General features: G+C 22.8%; 2 protein-coding genes across 2 annotated transcripts; both read right to left on the bottom strand. All coding sequences in view use genetic code 6, as the record gives it.

The window, feature by feature from the left end:
• Positions 1–2,473: 2,473 nt before the first annotated feature.
• TTHERM_01193580 (transmembrane protein, putative) lies at positions 2,474–9,220 on the bottom strand (the record flags this gene model as incomplete). Its single annotated transcript, XM_001030001.2, has 12 exons — positions 2,474–3,865; positions 3,963–4,320; positions 4,371–4,667; positions 5,030–5,807; positions 5,857–6,202; positions 6,255–6,622; positions 6,678–6,740; positions 6,793–6,902; positions 6,954–7,128; positions 7,340–7,805; positions 7,940–8,143; positions 8,363–9,220. The coding sequence occupies 12 exons, from the start codon at positions 9,218–9,220 to the stop codon at positions 2,474–2,476; spliced, it is 5,415 nt and encodes a 1,804-aa protein (XP_001030001.2).
• A 1,897-nt stretch (positions 9,221–11,117) lies between these two features.
• Positions 11,118–19,154, bottom strand: TTHERM_01193570 (transmembrane protein, putative; the record flags this gene model as incomplete). The annotated part of the gene is made up of 14 exons (XM_001030000.3): positions 11,118–13,071; positions 13,159–13,446; positions 13,513–14,302; positions 14,357–14,708; positions 14,884–15,266; positions 15,324–15,392; positions 15,443–15,576; positions 15,700–15,874; positions 15,930–16,398; positions 16,694–16,958; positions 17,095–18,248; positions 18,599–18,709; positions 18,766–18,813; positions 18,888–19,154. The coding sequence occupies 14 exons, from the start codon at positions 19,152–19,154 to the stop codon at positions 11,118–11,120; spliced, it is 6,459 nt and encodes a 2,152-aa protein (XP_001030000.2).
• Between the last annotated feature and the right edge of the window lie 484 nt (positions 19,155–19,638).

Raw genomic sequence — 19,638 nt, 5'->3', positions numbered from 1 at the left:
TGGCTACAAATACTTTTTGCTCTATTCTAAAGAGTATTATTTTCAGCTTTTTAATAGTATTTTTTTATATGCAAATGCCAAAATAATTTCAAACCACTTTTGTAGAAAAAAAAAAAATTTTAAACTGTATGACTTTCTTATTTATTTGAAAGTTGGTCTAGTAATATAATATATTATAATAATATTTCTTTTTCAAAAATAGAAGCTTCTCTGTTTAGGACCCTTATCTGATCAAGTTACTTATGTTTATTTATTAATTTAAGAAAAAAGTGGATAGGAATTATAAAACATATGAAGGAAGAATACAAAGAATACAGTACTTTTGTTAAATTTTAAAAAATTAGTCGCTCCCCAATTAATATTGATGAATACAAAATGAAGATTTATAAATAATTTAATAAATATCAATTAGAATACAATCTCTTGTTTATACCTAATTTATAAGGATTAGGTATTTTGATTTAAATATAAATGCAAGTATACTGATTTGAGTTTATTTTGTTTATTACAAATTGTATTCACTATAATGTATTTACATTTTAGAATTTTCTTTTTGGCTATAATAATTTTGCTGTCAATCGATCTTCTTCTGAGTTTTGAACTGCTTTTTCTCTATCTAAATAATAAAAAAGAAAATTAGAAGCTGGGAGTTGATTGGGTAGGGTAAAAATTTAGAAAGAAAAAAAATAAAGATTTATTAATTTTTGAAATAATAAAAAAGACTATTTAGTAAAAAATATATAAATTCAAAATTGTTGTTAAGCTCCCACAATTTATCATAAATATTAACTACAGGGTTTCTTTTTTTGTAAACTTTCCTCAACTTAATATCTTTCATTTCATTCTTTACGTGCATATGTATGTTCTTTTTAAAATATTTATTCAAATTTTATATATTTGGATTTTTTTAGATGTAAAAAACTATATCTTAAAAAGCATGCTTGAATAAATGAATAAATAAGTTAATAAACAAAATACTGAAATGATTTAAATTGCTTTTTGAATTACATCACTCACTCATTAAAATCAGGTAAAAGTGATTCAAAAATTATTTAAATTAAGATCAGATGGATTTTCTTTTTAACTTTTAAAAAACAACAAAAAATGTAATTATTCTAAGTTTTTAAATTTCTGTTAATTATAATAACAATAAATAAGATAAAAATTATATTTTTAATGTAAATTTAGAAAAACTTTGTTCACATCCTTTATGTTTTGACACAATTATATTTTTTTTAAAATATCAAAATTGAAAAATAAAAAATAATAATAATTTTTTCACAATCCTTTTCTATTTATTTCAGAATATTAATTTGATATTTATTTAAACAAATTAAAATAAATATCAATCAATCAACCAAGGTAAGCTTATTTTCTTTAAAAATATATTTAACATCAAAGATTTAAATACTAAATTCTAAATGATTTTAAAAAATCTTTATTGTATTTTTATGTAAAGTTATTCTAATGAAAAATCAAAACTTTTTAAATATTAAACATAAATTTAGCCTTTCTTTAAATTACAGTGTATCTTTAATTAAATTTAAGAAGGAATTTATCTATTAACCTTTTTAACAGGTATATATATTCCACAAAAATTTATGAAGCTGTTAATATTTGATAATTATCATATAATAAAAATGTTCATTTTCATGCAACTCAACGGGTATTTAATTAGTGAGTGTAAGCTGAAAGGACAAATTAATCTAATATTTTTGATAATATAATATTTTACAATCAAAATTAATTTGTTATTCTTGTACTTTTAAGTTAGGTAGGTAGGTAAGTATATATTAATATTCATGTATTTAGTAAGATTAGTAAGGGGTAGGATTTGAAATGCTTTGATAAATGTAAACTTCATAAAGTATTAAGAAGATATGTATAAAATAATAAAGAAAGTATTTATTTTTATAAATATTAAAGATATTAATATTATTTTTTTGTATATTGTTTGAGTTATTGTTTATATAACCATAAAAAGTAAATTATAAAAAGTTATTATAATATTTAAATATATTCAATAGATAAATAGATAATTTGATAATATTTTTGAAATATATATCAACCAATTCTTTTTGTCAGATTAAAAATAATTTCTTTTGGCTATCTAAAATAAGAAAATAAGTTTATCTACTTTAAATTTTAATCTACCATAAATAGTTTTTTAAGTTATTAATTGTGCTACAAATTTAACTAAAAGTTTACAATAAAAAATTGAAATTATATTTAAAACCATATTTATAATACTATAATTTAAAATGTTTCTATTTTAATTTAAATTTCTTTAAAAAGTTTTAATTGTTTTAATCTTAATTTTAAATAAAGTTTTTTGTCTAAATTTGTATTAAAATTAATATCTTTTTTTATAAAAAAAACTATGATATTTTTTTTCTGAGTAGATCATAATTTCTTTTAAAGAGGAGTAATATTTTTGTTATAAGTTAATTTAACAAAGCTTAGTTATCTCTTATCAAAAGCCATCTATATTTTTGTCTAATGATTTTTCTGAAGAGTAAGAGCTACTTTCTTCTTAGTTTTAGGAATATTCATTATATTATTTTAGGGATTAGACTTCATTATTCTAATTAAACTTACTTTCATTTTAATTATTTTCTTAGAAAATATTTATAAATTTTTTGTTTAAATTTATAACACCTGGAGAGAATTCACTAAAATTTATCTAAGAACCACTCTTTTAAAGTTATTCACTGTTAATTACTTGCAGAAAATCTTACTCTTAGTCCTTTAATACTTTTTACTTCTCTGTTTAGACAAGACGAAAAGACCTGTTTTAGCTCATTTCTAAGTTTTTATTTATCAGCTAAATTTGTTAATCAATTATGGTATTGTCTTTCAATTTTATATCATCTAAATTATTCTAAGAGGGTTCAGGATGAGTTTTTTAGATAGATTTAGCACTTCTACTAGTTTTTTGATCATCAATACAATCTTTTTAATCTTTATTTGTTTCTGGCTACAAAATTCCTTGTTTTTCTGAGTCGTAATTTTGACTATTTATGCCTTCATGTTTAATATCTAATTATATTAAAGGCTAATTTTCTAATTTTTAGCTATTATTAATTCCTAGTTAGCTTAGTTTATAAGGACTTTGATTATTTGATTAGGGGTATTAGGGTTTTGTTGAACTTTTTGTTACTCTTAAACTGAGCATACTGTTTATTGAACTTTTCTTTCTTTAAGGTTAAGGAGAAAAGAATTCCTGATCAATATAGTTCGTTCTATCTGCTTAGCTTTAATCCTCATTATTCTCTTCTTTTATTACTTAATTTTCTGCTTGAACAGTATTTTGATATTTATTTTATTGAGGATTAATTGGATGAAAAATTGAATCTGTGATAAATTGCTAACCTACCTACTCGTTATTTTTTGGAGTTAACTCATCTTTAGAGTATGATTCTTTGTGAAGAGCAAAATTACTAATAAGAAGTGAAGAGTTTATTTAATAGGAGTTATTTAATTATCCCTCAGATTCCTCGTCTTTTTCCTTGATAATATTATTTCGCTGACTGTTTATTTCTAATAAATGCATTTAAACACTCCATTTTCTAAATTTTGAGACTATTTAAAGGTATTCATTCTATGCAATATCATTACACTTCAAGCAAACATAGATGAATTTTGCATTTAAAAAAAAGTACTCTTACCAAGATTCTATAAATTTTTACTACCTTGAAAGAAAATAGGATTTCTATTCAGTTTAGTGCTCTATTATTGAGTCTTAGAAGTTATCAAGTGGTAAAAAATCATCAAATTTTTTTGTTTATCTTCTTGAAGAACCATGAGAAATTAATTTCCCTTTCTATTTAGTGATTCCATTTACAATTTAAAACACATTTAAGTACTTAATTACGATAAAAAGTTATTTTTTAATATGAAGAATAATCATTTTAAAATAATAAAATAATGAAGTGAAAAGAAAATTTAGATAAAATATTTACTTATCTGTATTTTCTGCATTCTCTTTTATAAAATTTAAGAAACAAATCTTCGATATTAGAGTTTTAAATTTATTTAGTGATTGACTAAGAAGATTTGCAGTAAATACAACATCTGCCTTCACCTTAAAGCATATATGCAGAGACACATTTCTCAGCTAATGTTTATACTCTAGACCTAAGAAGCCAATATCTTACAATCATAGCAGCGTTTTTAAAAGATGTTTTTTAGCTATTAGTTTCAAACCATTTTATAGATGACTCAACCTTCTGTTCATTAGAAATTTAATCTCCTTTAAAACGATTCAATTTTAATTTTCCATAAATACTCTTAAATCCTGATAATATTAGTTATCTATTTCTATATATTTAAATATTATGTCTTAATATTTGAAAACTAATGTTAATTACTTTTTTAATTAGTTCTTAGAATCTCCTTTCATTAAATCTTCAAATAGCAATTTGATGTTTTTTTAAAACCATTTTTTGTTAACATTTAAGAAATTAATCTTAAATTGTTCATTTTTATATTCGTTATTTTCAAGTTTTGGCATTAGTTCCTTCAATTTCAGTATTTTATTTTTTAAGACCACTGATTTTTTAATACTCTCTCTAATATTAAGCCATTTTTATAATTTTTTATAAGGCTCAGGATCCTATTTTCTATATTTATCAGCTATTTGTACAAATTTCATCTCTAAGTTTATGCTTTAAATTAAATAATCAATTTTAATCAATAAAATATTATTCATAAGTAATAGGTAAAAATGCAGCAAAAATAAATTAAATTATCTAAATTGTAAAAGTTTTAAACATAAACTTAAAGTTTTTAACTTTATCAAATCTATAAAATTTAAGTATTAAATGAATTGAAGATTTTTTGAATTAATAAAAAATAAGGTAATATTGTAATTAATTTTAAAGTATTACATGAAAATTTAAATTAAATTTAAACATTTTTAAAAAATAAAAAAAAAATTTTATTAAACTTTTTTGAAAAGTTAAAATTATCTTCTGTTAATTTAAGAATTTAAATTTTAGCTTTGAAAATTAAATAATAAAAAATTTACTTTAATGTTTCTTTTTCCTCAAACAACTCTAATAAATAGTTTTGTATTCTTAAGTCTGACTATTTGATCATACCTATAGCATCTAAAAAGAACATCTTAATATATTTATTTTTCTAAATAAGTTATTTCAATTCACTAAACTCATTATTTTGTTCATTTAAAATTTAGTATATTTTTTAACTGGCTTGGTGACTAAAATTAAAATTTTATTATCTTTCGAAATCGCTTTAGCTAGAGTCTGGAAGCTAATTAAGAAGTGAAAATTTCTTTTCAAATTCTAAATACCCTTTACTAAATTTGGCATTATTACCAAACCTATGGTTTTATTACATTTTAATAAGCTTTTCTTATACTGAGCTTTATTTGAAGATGATATTATCTCTTGAAAAAATATTATTTGGCATATTATGTTATCTAATGTCTTCTATTGTTTCTAAACATTTTTTATCAGCTGTTAAGTTATTAAAATCTCTAGTATAAACTTCTGTTACTTAAAATAACTGTTATTAATCCTTAATCAAATGTTCTGTAGGTATTAACTATTACTCTGTTAATTTAATTTCATCAATTACGTCTTCATTTAATTTTTATTATTTAGATTTGATTTTATCCTCCACTTTCCACAAAGAGATATGATCGTAAATGTAAACTAAGACAGTATCGACTAAAAAACATACTATTATCCATAATATAGTTATTGTAACTAAGTATTCATCACTTAGAAAGTTATATTTGTTTGCTAAAACTGTGAGAAATCCATTTATGACAACCATTGAACCTTTTTAATGAATTGTAAATAAATTATTAATTTTCTAATAAGATTTTACTTCCTAAAAACAAGCTTTAGCAAAAAAAATATTAAGAAGAATAACACCAGATATCTATGTATTAAACCTCTTTTTCTACCATCTTCAAAAAATCATTTTCATCATCTCTTTTCCAATTGTATTTTCTGTTTTGATATCTTTGACGAACTTAATTTACATAATCATATATGTAAAGTTAGTGAAGCTACTCAACAGATTTGAGCAAGAGAATATCCATGACTATCTAAAAAGGTATATTTGACACATTAAACAACAAATAAAACACCAAACCTGCTTTCTTGATACGCCACCTAATAAAAGTCTAACTTGCATCATAAAACATCCACATTTAGACAATTTAAAATGGCTTATTTGAATAAAAAAATAACTTTGATTATACTCCTTTTAGAATTATTTACAGCTTAAAGCATAGTGAGTGAACAGTTACAAAAATCTGTATAAACTTTAATAATTTAACTTCCATTTTCTTTGTATTCTTGCTCTTATGTTTTTTATTTTTCGTTTTCAGGATGTGACTTCATGAAAGATTTTGTTATTTTATGATCTAAGAATCTTTAAAATTTATCTTCGAATTCATCAAAGCTTTCATTTTAATTTATTTATTGCTAATCTTCTTCTGTTTATGCCTATTAAATCAGCTCATTTACTTATTAAATATCTGCAAAATTTATTCTCTTCTTAGTAGAGCTAAACATATTTTCATTATTTTCTGTTTTTAAATCTTACAAATGAAGTTATCCGTAAGTTTTGAAAGACTATTAGTCAACTATTTTATTAAAACAAAATTTCAAAACTTTAATAAAATGATATACTTAGCTTACAATTAGCATCATAAGTATCCATGCTTTCTTCATATCTTTCAGATAAGAGTACTTCACTGTTATCTAAATTGTATATTGATTAAATTTAGAATTTAATAACAAAATTAAAAATTACCATCTAATTTCTTATTTTAATTATCTGTTTCATCATCAATAGTATTACCAAAATTATCATTATTTTAAGATTAAGTGGATTCATCTTCATTAGTTTCATATTAAAACTATCTATTTAAAAAAATTATTTATTTTATCTATTATCATTAATAGAATTTTTACTTTTATATCCATTTCTTAAATATTTTTACAAACTTAAATGCCCTATGTGAAACATGATGTACAAGAATAACTTAATTGGTCTTTTCAAAGGTAGAAATTCCTAGACTAACAAAATATGTGAATAAATACTCATAAAAATCAAGAGCTCCTAAACCTGATACAATTAGAGTGGTTGCTATAGTTAATTAAATAAATAATAAAAAACAAAATAAAATTTCCATATTTAAAGTTTTGAAAAGAAACTGCTTTCAACTAAAAATATTTTTAAGAGTAAATTCTTTAATAAGAAAAAATATAAAACACCAAAATATTTTTTTTTTAAATTTAAAATAAATGGCTTTTAATAATTAAAGTTTTTTAAAATATATAAAGAAATAATTTTATACCAATTACACAGTTAAAAGAACTTGTAAGCAATTCATTTTCCATGTAAACTTTTAAGCTTTCTTATATAAAAATTTATGTTATCTTTAAAAGAGCTGTAAACAGCCAAATGTTTTATGCATAAAAGGCTGAAAAAGATAAATGCAATATGATTAACATAATCGTCCAAACAATAATCGACATATACAGATACTATCCTCTTTTCCAGATTCTTTCTTACCAAATATTACCATCATAAAATTCAGTAACCATCATTTTGTCTCTTTCTTTTAACTTGTTAAGCGTTTTGAGTAGTTTTTGTTATTATCCAGATGAATCTTTAATACAATCATCAACATTTTTGTTTATTCTATCTTATGTGGATGAAGGAAAAAAAACTCCAGTAATTCTTATGCAACCATATATCCCTATTACAATAAGTGTATAACCCAATCTTCCTCTTCTAATATATTGTGTTATTGTTGTACTCTGTAAGTATTTTTATAATTAAAATTAACAAAATATTGTAAATTCTTTTTAATAGTACTTGCTTATTTATTTATTGTATTTTATTTAATTTTTAAATTTTGAATATAAAATTATTTTTTTAGTAATTAAATTACATTAAGAACTTCTAAAATAGAGGTTTCACATACTGAATCAGTTGTCGGCATTTCACATGGTGCTATCGAATATCCCCAAAAGCCTCCGAGCATTGCTATTGAAGCTATGCTTTAAACCAAAAAGCTAAATGATACTCCAAGAATCACACCAGATAAGATAGGTTAATAGAGTTTAATGTAATGCCTCACACTATTCAGTTTTTTCTTGAAGAAAACAAAAGTAAATTCAAAAGAATTTTTATTTTTCAACATTTTTCTTCTGAAAATTCTATTTTTGTGTTTAAATTCAAAAAATTGTTAAAATTTTAAAATGAAATTATAAGTATTAATTAATTACATATTTGCTATCCTAAAATATATATGATAAATTAATATAAAGCAAATAGAGAGAGACCCAATTAAACTACACAGTATGAGATATACCTGCCATTCAAGAGCAAATGCTATGGCCAGCTCTGAATGTGACATTGAATGAAATGAAAGGATAAAGTTAAACTGAAAATTGGAAGATGAGCTATTGCTACTTTCTTCAATGAATGATCCAAAACTCATTTCAGCAGTTATAATTTTTTTTGTATACTTGTCAACTTGATAGTAGTTGATTTCTAGAGTAATGGTTTTGGGAAGAGTAGAAGAAGGGACAATATTTTTTGTAACAATTGGGATTAAACTCAGTGACTTTATGCTATTTTCTCCTGTAAGATCAGTATCTATATTAATTGGATTTTATGTGATAAAGAATAGTTCTGCCTCTTTGTTTTATTGATAGAATTTTGGAAAATTATTATTATCATTAAAGGCCTCATCGAGTGAACACTAAAATTTAATCTCCTCACATATATCAGAAACAGGTATTTACTTAAACTCAATTTACCTAATTGGTATAGTATTTTAAGGAGTTTAGAGTTCGCAATAATTTGGATCTTCAATATATTCATGTAGATAAATAAATTACCCACTGCCTTTACAGTTACTCATATAAGGAATATAAGGAATTGCAATTTACTCTTTGCTTTTCCAAAATATTTCGTTACTTTAGTATGTAATATTCTAATATGATGTTAAAGAAGCATTTTGAAGAGCTTCACTATTATCAAGTGGTGAATAGGTAATTAAGGTTGGTGGATAAGACTAATCAGGTTCTAAGACTGGTATGTTTAGAGGAAGGTTAATTTTTTATTCATTTTAAAGCACAAACATGAAAAGTTTATTTTATCCATAATTCGAACGATATGGTTATTCTATCTTGATCCTAGCCGTTTGCTAAAATAGCATTCTCATATTAATATATTTTTGATTCAAAATCCGAATAAATAAAACTAAATTTAGATCTTAATAAGCAAACAATTTGAAAACATGAGTTTATTCCTTTGTATTCTTGCTATTTAAAAACATTTATGGTAATTCAACTTAAAAAGGACTTAAATCATTATCTAAATCATCCAATTTTAAAGTGTTGTTAGTAGCAATTAAAATCTATCAATAAATAAAAAACTGTTATTGAAAAATTTAAAAAGAGGGGAGTTAAATAAAACTCATTTAATAACTTGATAATTAATTAATTAATTAGCAAGTTAGTTATTCTTAAAAATTACATCCCAATTTTTTCCATAATCAAAGTCTATGTTTTTAATCTTTGTAATGTTCACGATATGTCTAAAGTCAAAAGTTATAATCACAACGCTTTGTACAGGCTAATTATTTGATTAATACTAAATTCATTGATATTCCATTAATAAAAACTTACTATTTAAAAAATACAATTTGGTTCCTGATTCTAGTAATTTTTTTCAGCTTGCTTTTTAATGATTATAATGTAATAATTAAATTGGTTTAAATTTTAGCAAGATGCTTATATAAATCTTACGCAGTAAAGAGGGCTTGGATGCATGTCTTTAGCTAAAGGATTCACTAAAAATGTATTAGAAAGAGTTAAATGCCTTTATCCAAAGTATTATGTTTAGCTTTTTGATAAATTATATTTATTTATTGTTCATTTTCAATAAAAATATTTTGCTTAAATGCTAAAAAGAAAACTAAACTTACTTAGCTGAATGAATGTTTTCATACTTCTGTTGAGCTAGAACAGTTGCTATGTATATAAAAATATAATATAAAAAATAGGGTATTTTCTGAATTATTTCTTTTTTTCCTTAGATTTTAACATTCATTTTTATGAATAGATTATTATTCTATAAAGCTTAATAAATTTCAAAGATTTGACTAATATTTTATAGTAAAGAGCATTTGTTAAAGTTAGAGATAATTTAGATAATTATAAAAGATAGATCAAATCCACAATTTATTATTATTTGGTAATAAATATTACATTTTGTTTGTAAGCACATAAAAAGAAATGTATATTTAAATGGATAATAAATCTTTTATTTAATAGGTAAATTTATAGGCATATTTCTTATTATTGTAATTAAAAATTCAAGTATTCTGATAAGCTGAATTTTATCTTATATTTTTATATTCAAAAATAATTAAATATGATTATTTTCACCATTCTAATTTATAAATATGAATTTTATTATAAATTTCAAATGCTTTGGGCTTTAATTTAAAAGTAAACTCAACAAACTCTTTTCAAAATTTAAAAAAATAATTTAATTAAAATTTTATTTATTTTTAAATGAAAAATATAATTTTTATAATAATAAAAAAATTTTTTTTTTAATTATTTTAATTTATTAAATCCAAATAATTTGAATAAGGAAAAAAACTTATAACAAAAATTAAGATTTCTAATTATTTATTTATTTATTTATTTATTTATGCATTTATAGATGTATGCTCTTATTGGTGGATTTGATAAATGAGAAACTAAACTTTATTTTTTAATTAAATATATTTTAATCAAACATATTGTTTTAACTAAAAATTTTCACTACTCATCTTGATTATTTATTTTACTGATCACCATTAAATTTACCTAATTCATAAAAAACTCAAATCTCTAATTATTTATTTATGCATATATGCATTAATAATTAAATGTTGGATTTTATAATATGAAAAATTTATTTAATTGAGTAAAATTTAATAAAAAATATTAATTTTAACTAAATAAATGTTGAATTTGCTTAAATAATGTAGATTTATAAAATATTATTTATTAACATTGAAAATTAATTCAATATTTTTTAATGTAATCAGTTAGATTTTCATGTTTTCACTTCTCCTCTTGATTATTTTATTCATCACCATTTATTTGATCTTATTCATAAATATATTCTACTTTTAAATTTTCTAAGCTCCTTTCCGTAATTTGATCTTTTAAATTACTCTTCTATGTAGATTTTCTGTTTTCTTCTTCTAATTCGTCTACTTCATTTAACTAAAATAGATTTTTAGAACCTTAAGAATCCTTTGGCAAGAATAAATTGTTTAAAGGAATGTTGTTTTATTAATTCTTGTTCACAATATTTTTATCATAAGATGCTAGAAGATTTTATTCAAATATATTTTATTTATCATTTGTATTTTTAGAAAGTAAATCCTAACTCATATACTATCCATCATGATGATGCTGATTAGCATTATCCTAATCTTCTTCTTCTTCAACATTATGTACATCATCTTCGTCTTCTTCATCATCATCTTCCTCCTCTTGTTCATCATCATCATTATGATTATTATTACTTTCTTTATTACTCTCATATTAAGGTTATTAATCTTATTCTTAATATGTGCTACTGTTTTCACTGTCATCTTCAGAATTTTTACTATCATTTAACTAGCTTGGTTATTCTTCTTAATAACTATCATCATATTAAGCTACAGAACTTTTTCTAGCAGACAAGACTCTGAAAGATCTGTTTACGATTTATTCATTAATATTTCTAATATCTTCTTCATTAGCTTCGGATCCATTGTCTTGATTTTGATTTTAAGGGTGAGTTCTTTTTTCAGACTTAATTGTCCTTGAGCTCTAATTTAACTTTGTGCTTTACCTTCTAGTAGGTTGAATAAGCTAATCTTCTTACTGTTAATTATTACATTCATCCTCCTCTTCATTCTGGTCATAATTTTGTTAAGTGTATTACTCTATTTCTTCTTTTCTGTGAAAAGTATACTCTCCACTCATATCTTGCTAATCTTCAAATTTACTCAATTTATCTTCAATATAACTTTAATCTTCACAATTCTCTTCTTGTATGACTTAATTCTAATTAATGATATTTTCTCCTCCCTTTTTAAAGTTAAAATTGTTAACAATAAAATTAGGAATGCTTGGATCTCTCTTTAAACTATCTTGTTCCTCAGGCTATTATAAAGTTGGAGCGCGAAGATTTTAGCTACTTTTTGAATCTGTTAAAGCAAGTAAAGCGTCTCTTAGTAATTTTAGCTCTCTTTCCTTCTTTTATCTTTGCTCTATTATCTTACTTAAGTATTAATTCTAGGCTTTATCATTGCATTCAAGACAGACAGATATCAGTTAAGCATGAGAAGAGAAATACTCTTACCATCTATCAACAAATCTCTATTTAAATAGCATTGTATTATTTTAGAGATTATTTTAATTACTTTAATTATGATTCTACTGATCATCATAGTCAATAAAATCATTTGGAGTATCTTAGTACTCATTTTCTGAGTTATCATAATCTTCTCTAAAGGACCGCTAAGGACTTGAAAAATAATCTAGATACTCATTTTAATTTAAAGAGTTGCTATTTTGTTAGTTGTAAGATAACAGTTTTTACTATAGGGAAATGTAAGGATTAACAACTATCCTGTTATTTTCAAATAGTTCTAATACATTTAAAACAATTTTGTAAGTTTTGCATTCTCTTTTATAAAAATCATGAAATAGATCTTCAACACTTTTATTTTTACACTAAACTAAGAGTCCCCAATTAGATTTGCAGTAGCAACAGCTTATCGAGTCTGCTCTTAAAAAATAACCACCAATTAATTGTTAAGCAATTTTTTAAATCCTGCTTCTTCTAAGCCAAATTTTTAATATTTGTGCAAAGGGCTAATCTAGCTGTTGAGCTATCTCCTATTTAGAAGGTTAAACAACATTTTAAAAGACTTCTTTAACTTATATCACCTATTAATTTCCTTAAACTTTAATCTCTCCATAAATATTGCTAAAATTAGTAAGGATAGACTCCCTTAATCTATTATAAAAATTAAATAATGGTTTTTAAAAATGTAGATAAAAAACAATCAGAAAAAAGTAATAAACAAAAGTTTTAATTAATTACCTGAGCAGCTCTTTTTTAGATTCTCCATAAAGCAAATCTTCAAAGAAGAGCTTCATGTTTTTCCTCAACCAAACTTTATTTAACTTTAAGAACTTAGTAAGGAATTTCTAATCTTTGTATTCAATTTCAGTAAAATGAGATTTAATATCTTAATATTTTGCTTTCTTTTCTTTCTCATATACTGCTTTTTTAATGTCTATATTCTTCAGTTTTTTAAACTAGTCATAAGCATCTTTTTATAGCTTGAATCGCTTGAAATTATGGAGGAAAAGCTTATATAGTCTGTCTCTATTAATAAAAAATAATTATAATTAAAAGGAGAGGTTGCTTTTTGAAGACTTAAAATAAATTTACTTATCTTCTTCTTTTTATTAAGAGAACGATAATATAAACTGATGGATACTTATATCATAATCATTAATTTAGTCAATTTATTCTTCAAAGAATAGTCTAAGATACCTATTTTTTTCTAAACTTTCTTTTAATTCTTTCATTTACTCAAATTGGTTATCATCATCATTTGATTATTTTAGTATGGAATAAAATTCATGTTAATCTGATTTTATGGTATTTTAAAGAGTCAGCTACTTAATTTGAAGTTATTGGGGTAGTGTATTTTTTTATTTAGGTTGATTAAGTATGATTTAATTTCTTTCAACTTCATTATTAATAGAGTGACCTAACCTACCTGTTTGAAATTACATGGCAGTGATAATATTATTTTCTTCATTTTGTAACTACTAATCACTTCCCTATTGCATTAAATTGTCTTATGAAAAAATAACTGCCTACTATTATTAATCTAAAACTGTTATTTTTAAAGGTTATTTTTGCTTTTTATTTGTTTGGATCAGCTTAGTGAAAGAATTTTTTAACTAATTCAGCTTAGAAAGATTACTGTTAGGAGAATTTAGCTCAATAATATTTTTGACACTCTTAGCACCTGCACCTGCATCTGATTCAGCTTCATCTTCTTTTTTTACACCCCAAATTCTTTCAAGAAATAAATTGACAATTAAAAAATCATATAAAAAGCAAATTGGTATCCAAAGTATAAAAATTAAAAAAAAGCTTGAAGAATCACTAAAAATGTTGTAGTTATTAACTATAATTGTCAGCACACCTTCGATAACTCCTATTCCCCCTATTTTTCATTAAATTATTTTTTTTTATTAATTATAATAACTTTCTTAAATACCTGCAACAAAAATAAATAGACAAAAGAATTATTAAGAAGAATAGCACCACATGTTAATATTTCTCAACTCACCTTCAATACGTGAATGTAATTCATCTTTTTCTTCTTCGTCAGCCTTCCAAGTAAGAAAACGAGATTTGAATTTTTCAGCTTTCAAAGTAAAGTATTCTCTGACACCAATGTCATGAAATTACTCATTTGTCTTTAAAAACAGCATATCAACCATCATTGTAAACGGGATATTTAAGACATTGAACAAAAAGTAATAAACAATACCTTTTTTATTGATATTCCACTTCACAAACATTTAATTAGCATCATAAAACATCCAAAGGCAAACAACAACAAAAGGCTATATAATTAAAAATAAAAAGTTATTCATAATATGAATAATGATTATTAATTTTGCTTTTAAAATTAATAAAAAATATTTTTATTTATTTATTAAGCTCATTTCAAAAAAATGTTTAGGTTTTTCATATGTGAATTTTGAATAATAATAACAACAAATAAATTAATATTTTTACTGTTGAAATCAAGGTGAAGGTGTTGTTACAGAAATCGGTGAACATTTTTATTGTAATAGTTAATTTCAAGTCTATTTTATTTTCTTATTCTGAATTAGCTTTAGTCTATTATCTAACCATTAAAGTTTATGCCTTTTTAGTAAATTTTTATCTTAGTAATTCTTCAAACGCTAATTCTAAAGAATCTTTTTCATATTATTGTTAATAAATATTGTCTTCTTCATTATCACCATCAGAGTATTAGCTTTGAAGTTTTCTGTTTTAATCATCATTTAGATTATTAGCTATAGGACTGCTTAAATTTTTATGCCCATTCAAAAGCTTAATACTGTTTTATTATTTCAAATTATGCTTTTTATCATCTTATTCATCTAACTTGAAATCTATGAATTAAAAATTCAAAATAAGTTGAGAAAAATTTATAATTAATTATTTATTACCTTAAAAATCAATAGACATCATACTATCTTCGCAGTTTTCAGTCAGGAATATAGAGCTATTTCCTAAATCTTAATTAAAGTTATTTATTAATAAATATCTGCTTTTTAAAATAGCTTACCTTTTTATCCAGTTTCTTGGGATTAGTTATCTTCTTTTTCTTAATTATCATTTAATAAATCATGTTTATTTTTAGATAATTCATCTTCTTCTCCTTCTTACCCTTCATTCTCATTGCTTTCAATCTAAAAAACTCTTTTCAAAAATAAAAAAAACATATTTTATTTTTTTAGTATTAATTGTGCTTTTTATGATCAGTCAGTTCAAATAAATTTTATTTCTAAAAGCTTAATCAATCATAAATAAAATATATGTTACTTTGAAATATAATTCTAAACTTATGGACCATATTCTCCAATACTTTCAACTATAGAGTCTACAACTATAACTTAACTTGTTTTCTCAAAAGTTGAAATACCAAGAGCAACATAAGTATTAAACAAATAATCAAAAAAGTCAATAGCACCTAGACCTGAGATTGAAGTACTCATACCTTATTTTTATAAAATACTTATATATGTTTGGTGCAAAACATAACAGGATTTTACCCATAATGCATGAAATAGAGCTTAAAAGAAGCTCATCTTCGATATATAACTTCAAACACTCTCCGATAAACAACTAAGATGCTTTAAGGATAAAAGTAAAAAACCAGATATTTGCTCCATAATATGTAGAAAAGGAGAGATAAATAACAACAATATATATTATAATGACTAAAATCGTAAGATAAATAAACAATCCTCTGGTCCATATTTTATCCTACCAAATATTTCCATCATGAGATTCTGAAGTAAATAGCTCCACTTTTTCCTCAAGTATTGAAATAGCTTCGAAAAATTTATTCTATTTTTTGCCACTTTAATTGCTTTTATAATTTTTTACAGCATCCCTAATTTTATCTTTCTAGCTAATAGGAATATAAAGAGATGATATTCTAATTATTGCATAAAATCCAATTACTATAAATGTTAATCCTAATCTACCTCTCCTTTTTGACTAAGGGACTTAAGCGGCCTATTTTGATTTTCAAATATTGTATTAACTAACAAATAAATCTTTTTACATATTTAAGTTTAAAATTTATGATAGTAGTAATTATGCTGACTGATTTCATAATATAAATAGATTAGCTATTTAGGCTGAGGGAAAAAATTGAATTAACTAAGTAAAAGATTCTTAATAGTAATAAAACATAGTTTACTTGAATTATTTATTTTTGCATAGCTTTGAAATTTATTTATAAAAATGATAATAAATTAAATTGACATTATGTTTTTAAAATATATTGATTCTAATAGTAATATATTACTCCAAAAGATTCAAATATAGAGGTTTCACATATTCTTTCTGTAGAAAGATCACTGCAATTAAAAAAGGGATTACTCCAAAAACCACCTAGCATCAAAAATGAGATAAAAAACTGCATTATGAAATTCGGAATGAATGCCAGAATTATTCCTAGATATAAGGATTTGTAAAGCTAAAGAAACTCCCACAAATCATAGCATGCTCTTTTTAAGCTTTTGAAAGTAATAAAAAGCTCCTTTTTCTTTTCTACAACTCTTCTGAATACTCTTTATTATAATTAGGTAATTTATTTTATTTTTTTACGTATTTTTTTTATTTTATTAAAAAAGATTTTATTTTATTTTTTCATTTTAAACTGAAAAGGAATTATCAAAATTTGCTGAAAATAATATAATAATTTACATATTTGAAGTTCTATAAAAACAGTAGTAGAAAAAGATCATTATAATACTGAAAGTACCTATAATTGAAGAGAGGATAAAATAAACAGGTAAGTTAAAAGCAAAATTAATAGCAAGCTCAGCATGACCTAAAGAAATGAATTTTAAAATAAATTTATAAGTAAAAGGGGAGCTTTGATCAACATTGCTTTTATTTATCATTTGACCAAAAGTCACTCCTGCTTTTACAATTCTTTTTTTATATTAATCCACTTAATAATATCCAATTTCTAAAGTTATCTCTTTAGGGAGTTTAGTAGATGGAAGAGAACTTTGCAATACTACAGAAATTAAATTTAAAGGGTCAAAATTTACATTATCTATATAAATATCTTGCTAGAAATCAATAGGATCAGCTGTCATTTTAAACAATTCTGTTTAGAAACTCTATTCATAAAATTTAGGATACTGTGTAGAGGAAAAAAAAGCGTCATCCAATATGCATGTAAATTCAACATCTTCACATGTGTCTGATTTTGGATTCTATAAAAAGACAAAAGGATTAACAACTATCGTCTCTTCAGGAGTGTATAATTCACAATTTTTTTCGCTTTCCACTACATCACTTAAAAAAATATACTCCCCATAATTTTAGCAGTTGCTTATAAAAGGAATAAAAGGTACTGTTATTTATTGGAGATTAATCCAAAATTTATCATTGTTAATTAGATAGTTATAAACTCTTTCATCTTCAGTTATATTTAGTGGTTAAATTAATGAACTATTACTTTTATCTTTTGTCAAATCCGAATAAGTAATTATAGTATCAGGGTAAGAGTTATCTGACTTCATAACTGGCATAGCAGGAGGAAGGTTTACAGCTTAATTATTCATTATAACAAATCCAAAAGCTTTGTTTTATCCATAAATGGCTCTTTCAGGAGTTTTTATTGTTAGAGATGAACTTTAAGCCAAAAGAGGTTTTAAATTTGAGAAATATTATAAATTAATTCTTAAATAAAACATTAGAAACATATCTTTTGATGCAAATATTGTAAAGAGATGAGCATCTATTTTCTAAGTAGAATCTCTAGTAAAAATATATGGTAAAGCTATCACATTTCCTTACTGAAAATTTGTATAGTCTTAGCTTGTGTCTATTGTATAAATAACTATCTTTTATTAACAAATCATATAAATTATAAATTATTTTAAATAACTTTAAAGATTTAAGCTAGCTATCATCTTAAATTTTAAAAAATTAATATTTTATTATTTTTAAAATAAAGTTGACTTCATAGTTTTTTGAAGTTACTAAATCATAACTTTGAATTAAAAGTATAAATAAATATGTTATTATTAAATAATAATTCAATTTTTTTATCATTTTTTTTTTGTAACAAAGTTTTGTATTTATTTTATTTTTTTTCTTTTGTAATCATTCAAAAATAAGAATCTAACTAACAAAGTTATGAAGCAAAATTTAAATTTGTATTTAGATTGTAATAGTTAGAAAGATTTATTACTTCCCATCCTTTTTTGTCGCCATAAACAAAGTTTAAATTGTTAGAATTTTTTGTTGTGTAATTTGTAAGATGCCTTAAGTCTATTGATATTTTGACGATACTTTATCTGGGCTTTTATTTTAAGAATTAATAAATGTATTCATATTTAAACTATATTATTAATCTACCACTTAAAATACTGCATCAGCTTCTTCATAAGATGTTTATTACCTATCCTTTTTTATTTAAGTAAATTAAGCACTCATTTATAATTAACAATCTAAAAATAACTATTTTTGGAGGAATATACCTTATTTATAGGGTCAGGATACATGCCTTTTTTTAAAGGATTAACTAAAATAGAAGAGGATGAGTCTTATAATATACGATTTTTGAATGCTCTATGAATTTAATCACTATAATTATTATATAAATTTGTAAAATTTGTTTTTGTCAATTTAGATTTATCTTCTTGTTCGTCATATTAAGTTATTTATTCTTAGATGTCATTTTAGATCTAAGTTAAAATGGCTAGCTAAAAAAGAGTTGTAATGTATATAAATATGTGCCAATTCATTCTATAATAATGTTCTACCCTCTATAATAAATTGTAGTCAGTTTTGAAAAAAAATGGCTATCGCTAAAATTAACAAAAAATATTATTATAAATATAATTACAATTTAATTATTTGTGACACAAATTAACAATTAAAAGAATATATTTATTTTCTAAATTATTTAACTCAAAATCAAAATGAAGAGTTCTAGTACATATTTTATCTAATTTAAAATATTACATTTACATTAAACTTCTACAGAGAATTAGTATTATGAGTTAAAAACTCAAATTACGAATAATTATAAAAAATTTATTAAATCGAAAGTATCATGAAATTATGCCAATTATTATCTAGAAAATCATCATTTTTTGATTTTATAAAGAAATATCAAATATAAAATTTTTTGAACACATTTATTAATATAAAAAAACCAGTAAAAAAAGGTAAAAAAAATAGAACTAATTTTAAAAATAAAATTGATATATTAATAAAATCTATAAT

Source organism: Tetrahymena thermophila (assembly GCF_000189635.1).
Source record: "Tetrahymena thermophila SB210 genomic scaffold scf_8254361, whole genome shotgun sequence".
Taxonomy (NCBI): domain Eukaryota; phylum Ciliophora; class Oligohymenophorea; order Hymenostomatida; family Tetrahymenidae; genus Tetrahymena; species Tetrahymena thermophila.
The sequence above is the reverse complement of the archived record's forward strand: the minus strand, read 5'-3'. Positions and strand labels throughout refer to the sequence as shown.